At 38.0% G+C, this 14144-nt stretch overlaps 3 protein-coding genes and 1 long non-coding RNA gene across 4 annotated transcripts; 3 read left to right on the top strand and 1 right to left on the bottom strand.

The window, feature by feature from the left end:
• LOC18792289 lies at positions 2140–2873 on the top strand. The gene has a single exon (XM_007225733.2). It carries the CDS (start codon positions 2322–2324, stop codon positions 2703–2705), a length of 384 nt encoding a protein of 127 aa, XP_007225795.1. The 5' UTR covers positions 2140–2321; the 3' UTR covers positions 2706–2873.
• On the bottom strand, positions 2960–4261 carry LOC18789951 (ribulose bisphosphate carboxylase small chain F1, chloroplastic). Its single transcript, XM_007225870.2, has 3 exons — positions 4038–4261; positions 3781–3915; positions 2960–3361 (listed from the first exon to the last, which is right to left on the bottom strand). Exons 1-3 carry the CDS (start codon positions 4215–4217, stop codon positions 3131–3133), a joined length of 546 nt encoding a protein of 181 aa, XP_007225932.1. The 5' UTR covers positions 4218–4261; the 3' UTR covers positions 2960–3130.
• LOC18793870 lies at positions 5770–9026 on the top strand. The gene is made up of 3 exons (XM_007223456.2): positions 5770–6177; positions 7921–8126; positions 8519–9026. The coding sequence occupies exons 1-3, from the start codon at positions 6076–6078 to the stop codon at positions 8784–8786; spliced, it is 576 nt and encodes a 191-aa protein (XP_007223518.1). The 5' UTR covers positions 5770–6075; the 3' UTR covers positions 8787–9026.
• LOC18789833 lies at positions 11614–12884 on the top strand. The gene is made up of 2 exons (XR_002271253.1): positions 11614–12306; positions 12501–12884. It is a non-coding gene; the product is annotated as an uncharacterized LOC18789833 (long non-coding RNA).

Raw genomic sequence — 14144 nt, 5'->3', positions numbered from 1 at the left:
AGCTTCCCCCTTTATTATATTGTGGCTGAAGCTGCAGAGAGTGGACCTGTGGACCTGTTTTTTGTTTTTGGGTCAATGGACCTGGTTTTCCAAAGCCTAGTTGAAGCCAATTGAGGCTTTGATTGGGAGCAGCGTCTTTTGCTTGGGAAGAAAGAAGAGTGGTGGTAATTTTGAAAATAAAGCATTGTTCTTTCTTTGCTGGGATATTTTCAAGAAGCAGCATGTTGATATGTTGTGGCATTAGTTGAACTTGAGCTTAAGAAATTGGACTTGGGGGTTTTTCCTTTCTTGTTGGCTTAAGAAAGGGGTTGGGTCGTTGCATGCGGGGGCCGTGAAAGTGGAACCCACACTGCTTCCCAATAAGCTACGTGATGTCCAGTTATAAAGCAGGCAGACGAATATAAAATAATCAAAATTTGACGAGTCAAATCAAACAAAATTGATGTATCTTTTAAACATTTTTGAAGATTCATACTCAGAAATAAGTTGAATTTTGTGTGTGTTCCTGATTCCTGAATGTAACATGTGCGTCAAGGTTTGGCTTGTTTGTTCTTTATTCCCCCCATATCGTATGGGATTGCAGATAACTTTTACTATTGACTGAAAGACATTGAAGAAGATAAAATATCCAACGGGTTCCTCTAAGAAACAACCAAATTGGTTGGAAACCCAAGAATGTGTCCTCAGATCCAATCCAGTTTCAACCCCAAAATACAAAAATATCAATGGACCAATATAATAAAGTTATGCATATTAAACTCTACATGAAGATGAAAAGACCAAGGGAACCCTTTCATCAATGGTTAACTCAACAATTGATTACTGCTCAACTGCCCTATCCTCCTTGGCGGCAAATAGTAAATACTATACGGTTTTCTTTTCAATTTTGAATGACAGTGTGGGCGGTGGGCGCCTACCCTCTACTCATATGAGACTATATAGCCTGCATTCGTTTTCATTTTCCCCTTTCTTAAGTAATTTCAATTGCACCCTCCTAAAATAGTAGGTTGTCTCAGAAAATATCTAGGAATGTTCCAACTCTCACAAATATCTTTCGGTTAAGTGTTGGTTTCACTGCAATTATCTTTCGGTTAACTTAATTTGAAGGAGTTAGAATCTCTTTTCTTTTTAAGAATTAGCTTTCGAAAATTATAGCCTAACCCAATACCAAACGCATAAAATCTGTAGGAGTTAGGTAGATAGAGTTGGCTTACCCAAATTCCAAAGTCTACTCCAAGTTTGATTAGCAATCATAAGAAAAATAAATAAATAAATAAATAAATGTTTTGTTTGATGGGATGGACTCCAAAAAATGAGTCGGCTAAAGAAGAAACAGAGACACAGCCATCCATCCATGTCGAAGGATAAGTAGATGCATGCTGCCACTAGCAAAGATGCAAGAGGATGAGATTGTTTTCTTTCATTGTCATATTGTCATATTGTCATATTGTCATAAATCATAAATAAATAGAAAGACCAGACTTTAGCCCAAGTCCAAGTGTGTGTGTTACTTCAATTCAACTCGCAGCCTCTGGTTAGGCCAAGCCAAGCCAAGGGACCAGTCGGTCAGCTACCATCCATCCATCCAACTCCTAACCTGTCTATTTACAACACACAAGTGGAGCTTTTTTGTTTCCCTTTGCTGCCAACATGCATCTGTTATGTGTAGCTTTTTGGTTGCTAACACAAGCATCTTTTATTCCACAGGCCTTCCTTCCACCATATAATCTTAAACAAATTTCTGGGAACCGTGAAATTTACAGAGGATCACTGACTGACTGCCCAAATTAAAAGAAAAATATCAGAAAAAATCTTCTGAAATACCTATTGTTATTTATATTTTCTAAATTTGGAATTTGAAGAAGATGCTATAATATTGTAACATACAGAAAAAGATGGCCCCATACAAATAACCAAACTGCCTTCGTGTCAATTTAGTTGCTGCCCAGTTGCCCTTTGGATGTGAGGTAAGAGAAAGCGATTAAAACCACAACTTGGCCTTTTGGTAGCTCCTAGGGTGTGCTTCGAAAAAGACAGGGCAGAGGCACGTGAACACGGTTCCACAAAAGAAAAAGAGAAAAAAAATCACAGCTGCTCTGCTCTTAAGCCTCATATTATGAAAAAGCAGTCCAAATTCCTATCTCTTCCCAACCTTATATAAGTACCACCACCATCAATATCTTCTTGCCGTCTCCTTCACGAAGCTTAGATATATTTTTCCGTTTAGCTCTCTGCTTATATTATATATATATATATATATGAACAACCCAGCTCTGTTTTTCTGAGAGAATTGAAGATCAGTCAATTGCAAACCAAGAGAAATGAAGAGGCAAAGACGTGTGGATGTTGGTGGTGCCACCATGGATCAAGGATCAAGGTTTGAGGGTACAACAGCAACAACAACAACAACAATGACAATGGCAAGCAAGAAGGCTAAGAAAACGATTGACAAGGCTGCAGGGAAAGAAGATGTGAGGATCGACGGTGGAAATCATCAGTTGGGTTTGGTGGCCGCTGAGAATTTGATGGCCGGGGAGGAGAATTACTGGGGTTGTTTGAGTGGTGCTGTGGTGGATGAGCAAATGTCATGGGGTTCAATTTGGATGCCATTTTGGGATGTGGAGTTCATGGGCGAAGCTCATTATGGCTTGTTCAGTGATGTGATTTGGGATGATGACATTTGGGGGTTAAGAACCACCAAATAGGTACCGAATCCGTGAGAGAAAGAGAGATTTGTATTTATCTTGTTCAGCTTTTTGTATAAGAAATTTATACAAGAAATTAGTCATTTTCGTTCCGACTTGGCTTTACACAGGCCATCAAATTGTAATCTTTGTGTTGCAGACCATGCAAATACGTGTTTGATCATAATATATATAGCAGCCAAGTCTGAAACGAAATTGATTGATTCAATTCGAAAACTTGAAATCAGAAATTAACATGGCATGTGTATCATAAGTAAGGTCGATCAACACATCTCTGTTCACATCCAAATCAATTCACAGAATAAACGGAGGTCTACAAGAAGAGAAATTACAGAGTAAAAACTAAAAAGGAAAAAAAGGGAAGCAACAAAACGAATTGAAAGTGAAATTGAAGTAAAGCCGGATAGCTAGGGTAGCCTCAAAACTTAGAAACTAGGGGGCTTGTAAGCGATGAAACTAACGCACTGTGTTTGGCGGATGTTGTCGAATCCGATGATCCTGATGAATGAATTGGGGTAAGTGGTACTGGCCTCGTCGAGCTCCTTCAACACCTGAGAAGAATCAGTGCAACCGAACAAGGGAAGCTTCCACATTGTCCAGTAACGGCCATCATAGTACCCTGGGGAATTGCCGTTCTCACGGTGAACGAAAGGGTTCTGCATTACACACATCCATCAAGCTTATAAAACAATGTCATGTCATTGTCAGCTCTTTCAATTTCATCAACCTCCTTAATCATTACATGAACATGTTTTTGTGTTTTTGGGCATGCCCTGCCTGCAGGCAGCTGTGTTACTTATTTATATATATGTCATGCTTCATTCATGTTAGATACCCCAACAATTTTAACAATTCATTACAAATTTGCCCTTCCTTAAAATCAGGTTTAAAGATAATATTTGGAAATTTAGACTAGTAGCTGTGATTAAAAAAATACCAAAAAAAAAAAAGAGAGAGTAAGATTAGGTTTAATGTTGAGGGTGGTTTGGGAACCCAGTTTAGAAAAAAACTTTACGTATTAATTAAGAAAACAAAAATAGGTATGTAGTAGTAAGATTACAGATTAATTAATTACCCCCAACTCAAATTCCAAGGTGGGAACCCAGTTGTTGCGGAGAAGATAATCTACTTCCTTGGCCAATGACTCGGCAGATAGGGGAGGAAGGTAAGAGAGAGTCTCGAACTTCTTCAATCCAATTGGAGGCCACACCTGCATAAATAAATATAATATAATGTTATTTTTCTTTCTTTCTTTCCAGCTTAAACTTGATGATCTGTTTAGAAAATATAAAAAACCAAAACTAAAAAAAAAAATTGAACTAGCGTACGTACTCGCATGCACTGAACTCTTCCACCATTGCTGGAGATAGAGGTAATATCATTGTTGGCCTTGCGGGTGACAGGGAAGGCAGAGGCTGACTTGAGCCCAGTGAAGGGCGCAACCATGCTGGCCTGAGCAGGGGAGCTAGTCCGCTGAACTACAGCTGCCGATGAAACCATGGAGGAAGCCATTTTCCTCTGTTTCTTGTTTGATATATGAAGGCTTGATCATGTTTGTTCGTCGTGTGTGTATATATAGGAAATAATGTCACTGCTAAATTGCCTGTGTTACTTTACCACTCCAAACCCCCATACTCAAAAAATCTAGTGGTGTCAATTTCATCCAGACTCAAAATTTGGAAATCTAAGGCCTTATCGTTATTGCACTCCATAGGTTATGACAGGTGGCATGCACCCATAACTTATCGGAATCACGACTTTAAGTAAAATGTGTGTAAGTTTTTTTCTGAGCCCTTGATTTTTTCTCTCTGGTTTTCTGTGAGCCTTAGATTTTTTTTTCTTTTATTTACTCCTAATCTTTGTGTTTTTCAAAACTTGGGAGTGTGACAGGAACAACAGTAACTTCTTTCGATATTGTTTTTGGGTCAAGATATTTCATCAAATTAACCAATCTTTCGCATCCTATGTTAGAAGATGTTGGACCACTTGAGACACCTGGCACAATTGGGTTTTTGTTCGAATTTAAAAGGAAATGGACTCATATCATGTGGGTCTTTTGTATAATTCTAAATAAGCACGTAGATAAAAGACCAAAATTCAGACACCCGCGAAAAGGAAATAAGTTAAGGTTGAAGGGTATGCTTGCAAAATCTAAAAGAAAGGCGACCGTATCTTCCAACATTCATCTCATGTCCTCCTTGAAATTCAGATGCTTGTCTGGTTGTGAGTCTGTGACTGTGCTGTGACTACAAAACAAGTTATGGTTATTGGAGAGGTCTGCTTCAAATAGTTATTTTAATAAATGCTTTACTGTAGCGGGCCCCACATGAATAATTATAGCTTTATTATCCAAGATTTTAACTTAGAGAAATTTCAATGCCATGACAAAGGATAAGGGAAAATAAAGATAGTTACGGCTCATGTGAATAGTAACCGCTCTAACAATTTTTTGTGTGCTTCAAATTATGAAATTTTGGTGATTTTTCAGATTTTTTTTTATTTTTTAAAATTTTTTATAAAAATATTTATTTATTAACATTAGCGCCCTCAAGCAGCATCTCGGACTAATCTTGCCCGAACTTGGTGGAGCCCAGCTCTTGTTTGAATTGGATGTCTCCACTGGAACCACTTTGGAAGGTCTAAGGGGCCTTTTATCTAAGCTGGGCTCCTACAGTGGAACTTCTCTCAGTAAAAATTGGGAAAAAAAAAAAAAAGGGTACGTATAATGTATGAAGTAAAATTTCACCCAAACTTTTGAGCTAAATCATTTTTGGCAAAGAAGTATACCACGTTTCCTGTTTTATTTTATGTTTGAATATGTATTAAAAGTTAGGCAACATCATAATTTATGTTTCATAGGATGCCATGGCTACATAATAAAACCTAGTTTAGTTTAGAGTTGTAATTTCAAGTGTTTTTTTTTTTTTTTTTTGGTAAAAGCGTTTTTCTTTTTGCTAGCTTTAGAAGGTGCCTTAATTTCGACAAAAAAAAAAAACAAGAAGGTGCCTTAAACATAAACCCGCCTCCTCGTATTTTGATGGCAATTGCATGACCCACGACTCTTTTCCAACGTGAGAAACACTTTCCCGGAGCCAAAGCAGCAGCAGAGGTAATTGTGTAGTTTGACTCTTTGACCACCAATCACGGTGTTGGTAACGTTTTGTAACAGTCGCGTGGGTCGAAAGAGGCTTCCCTTTGCAAAAGGAAAAACAGCTTCCAGTGCTTTGCAACTCACACAGCGTACAGAGTAAGTTGGTAAAGTTGTCACTTTTGCTCGCTCTCAGTGTCACTCGTTTTCGTTCTTTGGTACACAGAGAGGCCACAGAGGCAGAGCATCTAGGCAAGTCTTGGGAGGACGACAGAGGGAGACATGGGAGAAGGAAAGGGCTCAACTTTGGTGCACCTTCTGGTAATTGTTCTGAGCTTAGTGGCCTTTGGGTTCGCCATTGCTGCTGAGAGACAAAGAAGTGTGGTAAGCCCTCTTTTCCTTGTTCATTATATCTCTCCTTTCCTTTTCCAAATGTTTACAACTCCAATTGAAGTAGTGGCATTCTCCAGTCTTTGGTCTGTATCTTGATCACTGTTTTAGTGCCTAAATTTCATGATTCGGTGTTCTGTGTGTGATGTTTTGTTCTGATTGTGGTTTGTAAAAGGTTAGGGTTTTTTAGGATGTTTATGTGTATGTGTTTGGTAATCAGTGCAATTTGAAAGTGGGGTTGTTCACAATTTTTGAGTTAGGTTTGTTGCTTTAAAAAAAAAAAAAAAAAAAAGGAGTTAGGTTTGTTGCTGGAAGATGAGTTTTATTGGATTGTGTTTTCCGGGTTTGGGGTTTTTCTTGCTTATACTATGCTCAAACAAGGATGCTGAATTTCACTCAATTACCAAAACAGCGCAATGAAGAACAGGAAGTTTTGATGGTTCTTTTTATATCTTTGTTGATGAACAGGCGATAGAGTTTCTTATTTAATACTGAATTGCTACCACAAGAATCAAGAATGTTGCTTTGTAATGCCTGTTGTTGGGTTCTTGTCCATTTCAAGATTAAATTGTTGTCATTGCCAATCTAAGATCTTGTAGCATGCCAGAGATGATTTTATGATACTTTTACTAAAGAGGTTCCTAGCTCATTCTTGTCACATATCCATATTTGAAATAGTGTAAAGTTTCTGGCCATAAATGAGTATGTAGCTCTAAAACTTGCTTCATCAGTCTTAATTAATTTTGATTCATGGCCCTCATTAGCTCTGTATATGGTTGCTTAATCTGTATACGTCACAAATTTAAACCATTAAGTGATCTATCATCTCCCATTAAATTGGACATAAACGAGAGGCAGGGGTTATCCACAGAAGATTTCCATCACTCCCTGTTGTTAGAATACTTCTTATCCTGTTAGAACATTCTCTTTTCTGCACAGTTATGTACCGTGATTTTTTGGTTGTTGGGATATTTTTCTCCTTTTCTAACACTCACTGCATTTCTTTACTTTTAGGGGACGAAGTTGTTTATGAAGAATTATGCATTTTCATGTAGGCATATAAGAAGAGCCAATTCATGTGTCTGTTGGATTATTTTTTTTGAGACTGTATAATTGTGTTTCAGGGATGACTTTTTAAACATTAAAATAGTGGTCTCTCTCTGGGAAGCAAAATTTGCGAAATAGAGAAGTTCATATCAAAGAACTGAGTTTAAAAGTTTGCTGCCTTTAGTATTTTGAGGCTTGATTCTTGTCGAAGTAGGGATACATGCCAATTGCATAAGGGTTCATTCATTAAGTATGATTTATCTTCATCGTCTAGCAATGTCAGAAGCCTTGCAATGGTAAAACCACATGGGGAATGGGACTACAATATGCTTGGTACCACTTAATTAATCAGTTTTCGTCTATGATTGATCAAACCATTCAAATTTTATTGGAAGAGACCAGGTTCTAGTGACAGGTCTCTTATTTTGTTTCGCAATAACTTAAGGAGAAAAAAAGTAGTGGAATGCTCGTTACTAAAATGGAAATAGAGATGGTTTAGCTCCACTTCGTTACTAAAATATATATGTGCAGATATGCTTTATCAGTAGCATGATACTTCAATTTCTATCCATTTAATGTTTGCTTACTCTCTTAGTCACTTATTGACATTTTGGATTATTGGGTTGAATTTTGGTGCATATGATCAATTTTTGTACCATTAATTTATAAAGAAACTTTATTTCCTGGCAGGGCCGAATAGAGAAAGATGATCGAACGAATGAAACTTACTGTGTGTATAATTCAGATGTTGCGACTGGTTATGGAGTAGGTGGTTTCTTGTTTCTTCTCTCAGGCGAATCACTCCTCATGGGTATCACAAAGTGCATGTGTTTTGGGAGACCCTTGGCCCCTGGTGGGAATCGAGCTTGGTCTATTATATATTTTGTTTCATCATGGTGAGCATCCAATGTGCCTTGAGGATCCCCATCTTAAACAGGGCAACATTTTAACATCAACCGCTTGATTGTGTTAACTTGCCCATATTCTGCTAAGATCCAATTGATTACGCATCATATTTTGCTCTGAGCTTTATGATTAGATTTACAAATTGTATTTTTGGTATCTATATTTGTGGCCTTTTCTTTTGTTTTGTTTTCTTAGAAAAATTTGCTAACCTTTTCCCTATTGTCAACCTGTTGCAAATCCTGGTATGCTGCTGCACCAGGTGTAGACGACTTATCACATGTAATCATAGAATATGATATAGGGCCTCCGCTTTGATTGAAGATATTATTCAGCTAACTGGCAAGTTCATCTTTAAAATTTGCTGCATTTTATGTATCTTCAGGACAACTTTTCTGGTGGCGGAAGCTTGTCTAATTGCTGGTGCTACAAAAAATGCCTATCACACTAAGTACCGGGGAATGATATATGCTCAGAACTTCTCCTGTGAAGCTTTACGAAAAGGTGTTTTCATTTCTGGAGCGGTATTTGTGGTTGTGACTATGATTCTCAACGTATATTACTACATGTACTTCACCAAGGCAACTACAACTCAGGCAGCTCATAAAGCAAATCATTCGAGCTCAACTGTTGGGATGGCTGGGTATGCATAGGATCCACTAATGAGACCAGATAGGTTCCAGGTTTTTGCATCTTGGTGTTATGTATGGGATGCCTATGTGATAGCATACTTAAGAGTGTATCATTACATTGGTTTTGTCTAAAGAGATATATAAGTACCTGTATGAATGCTGCTTGCAAAGGCAAGATGCAGAATTAGAAGTTTTGGTGGTTGACAACTCACTTTGAAATTCAACTTTATATTGGCTATTTTACTTTGTTTTTAATTTTTAGATCAAACTATTTTACTAAAAAGATTGGAAGGAGAATGAAAGGGCATATAATATTGTGTATAGTAATAGATGCATGGATGGATTGAGTACCATTTGAGAAATGGACTTGCAAATATGAGCTCATCATCACTTCAACGAGGGCCGTGGCTTTCATGAACCTCTGGTGACCCAAAATCCCTGAAACTCAGCCCGACTAATTCTTGACCAGAAACTGGTCGGCAAAATACATGCTAGCCTGCCTAACCACACACCATTCAGTCACTACTAGATAATACTGAGTTGGTTACAACTATCATTTTAGGACAATTCTGTGCATGTCATTAGATTCTAATATTCATATGTTGTTGGAGTTGTACCTTCAATCGAAATTTACAGTGTTTGATTGATGTATAAAATATCTGGGGGAGTTGCTATGAATAATTAACTGCTCTATGATCAAATACGAAAAAGGGCATCAGGTGGCATTCAATGTTTGAGAGAGAGAGAGAGAGAGAGAGAGAGAAATAGGGGAATTAAATAGTAGTGCTAGCTATAGTAGGTGACTGAGGCCAAGAAGAAAATGGCAAATGTAATAAAAGACGGGTAAGAGAAGTAAGGGTGGTAGGAGTAGAAAATGGCAAAATGGAAGAGTAAAGGGTTGGGCAAGACAAGAGGAGGACAAAGTCCAAGCAGAAGCTAAAAGTTGTCAACTTTATTGGCTGCAGGGGGTGGGGGGGGGGGGGTCAGATTTCAGATAGGCTGGGTTTTGGTTCCTTTTTATCTTTTTTCAGCCACAAAACAAAACCCACTTTTGTTAACCCATTTCTTTCTAGGAGGAGAGAGAGGATCAAGCAAAGACCACCCCAGATTATTCAAACTCTGATTTGATTCACTAGCTAGTCTCGTGTGACTTCCCTTCCCTTCCCATGGTCAAAACATTGTACCTCACGCTCCTCCTTTTCAACAAACATACATAAATTTACAAATACGGCCTGCAAATTTTACCTGTCCAGGATTAATAATTCGAATTTACAGTACCAAGTACCTTTCAAAAGTTAAATGTTGCTTTCTCAAGTTCCGTCAGGAGTTTAACATGGACGTGACAATTCCTGACCAGTCGTGCCTTTTCTATAAATTCAGCAAAGAACACTGATTTGGACTCTCTCTTTTTTTGACATTTTCCCCTTTCTGGGTAAGAAAATATTTCTTACCACCCTTATTAACCCCAAGGATATCAGTTTTTGGAGTGCATTATAGATAAGAGAGAAGTGTTTGATTAAGTTTGGTTTAATAATTGAGTGAGTCATGCATGTCCTAACGTGCACAACTTGGACTTGGTGGTTCGGCAATCTGTGTGTCTTCATGGGTCCTTCTTCACCAATTTTCTTAAACAGTAAGCAACTTGTATTTTTGTTAAACCAATTCCTTGTTTTTATTTTTCCAAGGGACCCCATTGATTTTGGTCATCACTACCAAGTGAAATGATGAGTTGCTATACATATATAATCATGAACACATGTCAAACATCAGAGTGCCATGATTTATTTAGATAAGGTGGCCTGTGCTTTGAGTATTCCACTGTTAGCTGAGTTTAACATATTCTTTTGGAGTTTTGTCAATCAGATTTGGAGCTAAACCATAAGCTGTGTCTCCTCCATGCCCATTAAGCTCACCTAATACACACCAAGACATGAAACAACCCAGTTGACTTAACTTTAATTGTCCCCCTTATTTGCAAAAAAAATACTCAGGTCACCCACCAGCAAAAACATCACAGCTAATGACAACTACATCATATATGCCATTGCCATTGCCATTGCCATGCCATGCCAGAATAAAATCTACAACATCATCCAAATCCAATATGTATGAATATCATCAGATGCCACAATATTTGCGAGGGGGGAGGGAGGAGAATTGGGTCTTCATTCAAGGAGCTCACAAGATTGCATCAAATTTGACAACTAATTAATTATATATAATTCATTAAGAGAGGTTAATTAAGATGTACGGGAGCCACTGATACACGTTTCCTTTCCTTATTAACGTACGACTCTCAAACACAAATGTCTCCAGTCCAACACCGTGGCGGGATTCCCGGCCCTTCTTCTCCTCCTCGGCAGTCCCATGTTTCTCTCTCAGAATGACTCATTCTCATCATAAATACTATTTCTTTCTTTATTCAAATTCCAACCCATAAATACCTAAGATACTTATATATTTATTTGCAGTAAGTAACTAAATATATATATATGTATATAATATTAATAGGAGAGTGTAATTCACCGTTAATGTCATGGCGCCTCTCGCTCTCAAAGTCTCTAGCATTAGAGCATGCTTCAGTCACAGTGTGTGGTCCCTTCGGCTCGCAAGCCCACCTAAGATTTTATGCATAGTTACATAGACCCTCATAAAGGCGCGTGTGCCCTTTTGTTTTTATTTTTATCTTTTCATTTTGTAATTTTGACTCTTACAGCGTCACCGACATGCAGATTTCTAACGTAATGCATTGCTAATCATATACGTATATGCTTCACCTACAAAATTTGCTGTTACTTTCTTTTACACATTAGTTTATTTATTCAAACACCCATTTGTTTTTTTAAAAACAAATAAAAAACAGAGTATACTATAGTTAGATTAAAATACAGAGAGCATTAGACATAGACTGCTGCTATTTTCTCTTCACGTGGACCAGTGTGGGGGCATATGAGGCTCCATCTCTCTCTCTCTCTTTCTTCCTATCTCTCTTATACATAGAATAGCCGTCAATCCGTTGCTCATAAGTCATAGCCTCGAGAGACAGGCAGATAGATAGAGAGAGGGGGAGAGAGAGAGAGAGATAAAACTCAAAACTTGATATTGTCAACAGTCAACACGAACAGCTCATCAAATTCTCTTTAGAAAAGATAGTGGGTTGGTGATTTGAAGAAAGAGGCAAGGGCAGAGGCAGAGCATAATTTATGTAGCTGGGTATTCCGGTTATGTCTATCGCCGGCGGCTGGAGGCTTTTGCACTCTTCTCTGGTGGTGATTTTGGTCATTTCTGTGTTACAGATTTGGGTCTGCTGTGACTGCAAAGCAGGCGCAATACGGGTTTTCCCAGGACACACAAATGCGTTATCAAAGGGGGAGGCAGAGAGCAGCAACACGATGCAGAGCAAGAGCAACAGAAGCAGAGAGGCCCTGTTCCATAAGTACTTCGGTGGCAGTGTCAGAGCTTCTAAATTCAACAAAACAGAGCAAGGGTATGAAGACAGCAAACGAAGAGTGCCCAGTTGCCCAGATCAACTCCACAACTAGTAAAATTATTCATTTTCTCTCTTCTTTTCTTGGGAAATTTTGTTGAATTATAACCAAAATACCCACGTTTTTCTCATTATGTCTGTGGAATTTTGATGGCCTTTTTCTTGCTTCTGTAATTCATGAAGTGGGAAAACCGGGGGTATTTTGGTTGTTATCCTATAATTAATCCTAGTTTAATTAATCTCTTTAGATTTGTGGAGGATCCAGAAATGGATAATGATCATGAATCATGATGTGCAGTGTACAGAGAGAAGTTGAGAAATTTGGTTTTGCAGTGACCAGCTTATATTTTGTACTACCTGCTATAGCTAGAATCTCCGTATCTACAACTTTTCAAGATCCTCTCTTTCGTTTTTTAGCTTTTGCTTTTGGGATCAGAAGATCGAATATCATATGAGGAAGAGTGTGGCAGATAATTTGCAAATTTACACACACAGATTCTTGCTTTCCCACTGCAACAATACAAACACCTTTTTTTTTCTTTTTTTCTAAACTTTTGCAAGGAATGTTTGCTACTAGTGTGGCATCTTCCTTGCGTGAATGAACAAAAGTGAATGCTCCTGTTTTGGTGAAAGCTTTCTTAATCTCAGTATTATTCTGCCATTATTGAATGATGCAGTAAGCAATCAGTCTATGGTTTGTTTGCCCTTTTTGATGATATATCATAAAATTATTGTCTCTGTCTTTGGCGTATGCGGTAAGTTTTGCTCTGATTATATTTATAGGATTTCGTTCCTGTCCCATTTCTTTAACTGGTTAAAAAAATTTGAATCTTCCATGACTGTCCTCTCCTCTTTCAGAAAGCTTAAAGCTAGTTTAACCAATAAATCTTAAATTTTACACCGTCCCCATTATATATAATATTTGATTCGATGCCTTTCTACTCTCGTGTAACATTGATAGTCAAATTGTCTAAATAATTGCTGGACCTGGCTACGCTTTTAAGGGCATGAGCCGTTGACTCTTCCATTAGTCTTTAACAATGAAACAGGGCATAATTAAATTAAACTAAAAAAAACCCAGCAAGTGCTTTTCAACTTTGTAGCTTTTTCAGAAAGTGTTTTCAATTTGAAATGAGACAGATATATATATTTATGGAGATTAGTGTGTTGTTGTTTATTCTGTGAATCTGTGATGCATGAGTGGGATTTATAAAACGTGGGATTCATCCAAATATACATAAAACAGAGATATCATCATTAAACTGTTAAAAAGGTACTCTTGTGGGTTGAATGCTGGATGGACTCTAGCCTTTGTAAAGTAGCGTCATACAGAAAGTTTGTGATATTCGGCTTTGTGATTTTCTTGCAAAAGGGTTTTTGTCTGGTTGTACGAGAAGTGCATGCAGACAAAGGTCACAAAGTTTGCCATCGAGTGGAGGTGCGCAGAGAAAAAACAGAGGTGTAAATAGACATGGCCAATGGGGCAATGGGGCAATGGGGCAATGGGCATAGCCCCCTGTTCTATTGTTCGAGTAAAATATGAGTAGTAAACATACTTATGGGTAAATAAATTTGACTTGATTTGATGATATTAATTGAAATTCTTCGATTTTATAGTGCATGTTGTTTGCATATGGACCTAAAAGTTGGCAAAACAAATGTAAATGTTGTCTCGTATTCTGGTATTTTTGGGTGTCTATAAGGAGAGGCAGAGAGGCAGAGAGGCAGAGAAACCAATGCGAGAAACGCCACGTATTATGCGGCGAAGATGGGTAGCCAAGCCATTGGGTAGGGTTGGTTTTTGATTGTAAGGCGGGTTATTTTGTCTGCTAGCTTTTTGGATGTGGAATCTAATTCACCCTTCCTTCCTCCCTCATCATCATTCGTTCATC

Source organism: Prunus persica, chromosome G1, assembly GCF_000346465.2.
Source record: "Prunus persica cultivar Lovell chromosome G1, Prunus_persica_NCBIv2, whole genome shotgun sequence".
Classification (NCBI taxonomy): Eukaryota; Viridiplantae; Streptophyta; class Magnoliopsida; order Rosales; family Rosaceae; genus Prunus; species Prunus persica.
The sequence above is the reverse complement of the archived record's forward strand: the minus strand, read 5'-3'. Positions and strand labels throughout refer to the sequence as shown.

Bases quoted from the DNA above. Each gene is read 5' to 3' on its own strand.
- LOC18793870 (XM_007223456.2), top strand. From the start codon at position 6,076: ATGGGAGAAGGAAAGGGCTCAACTTTGGTGCACCTTCTGGTAATTGTT. The intron at 6,178-7,920 runs GTAAGCCCTCTT...ATTTCCTGGCAG, and splicing joins CTGAGAGACAAAGAAGTGTG to GGCCGAATAGAGAAAGATGA. The intron at 8,127-8,518 runs GTGAGCATCCAA...ATGTATCTTCAG, and splicing joins ATATATTTTGTTTCATCATG to GACAACTTTTCTGGTGGCGG.
- LOC18792289 (XM_007225733.2), top strand. From the start codon at position 2,322: ATGAAGAGGCAAAGACGTGTGGATGTTGGTGGTGCCACCATGGATCAA.
- LOC18789951 (XM_007225870.2), bottom strand. From the start codon at position 4,217: ATGGCTTCCTCCATGGTTTCATCGGCAGCTGTAGTTCAGCGGACTAGC. The intron at 3,916-4,037 runs GTACGTACGCTA...TTATTTATGCAG, and splicing joins GAAGAGTTCAGTGCATGCGA to GTGTGGCCTCCAATTGGATT. The intron at 3,362-3,780 runs GTAATTAATTAA...TGTGTAATGCAG, and splicing joins CCTTGGAATTTGAGTTGGGG to AACCCTTTCGTTCACCGTGA.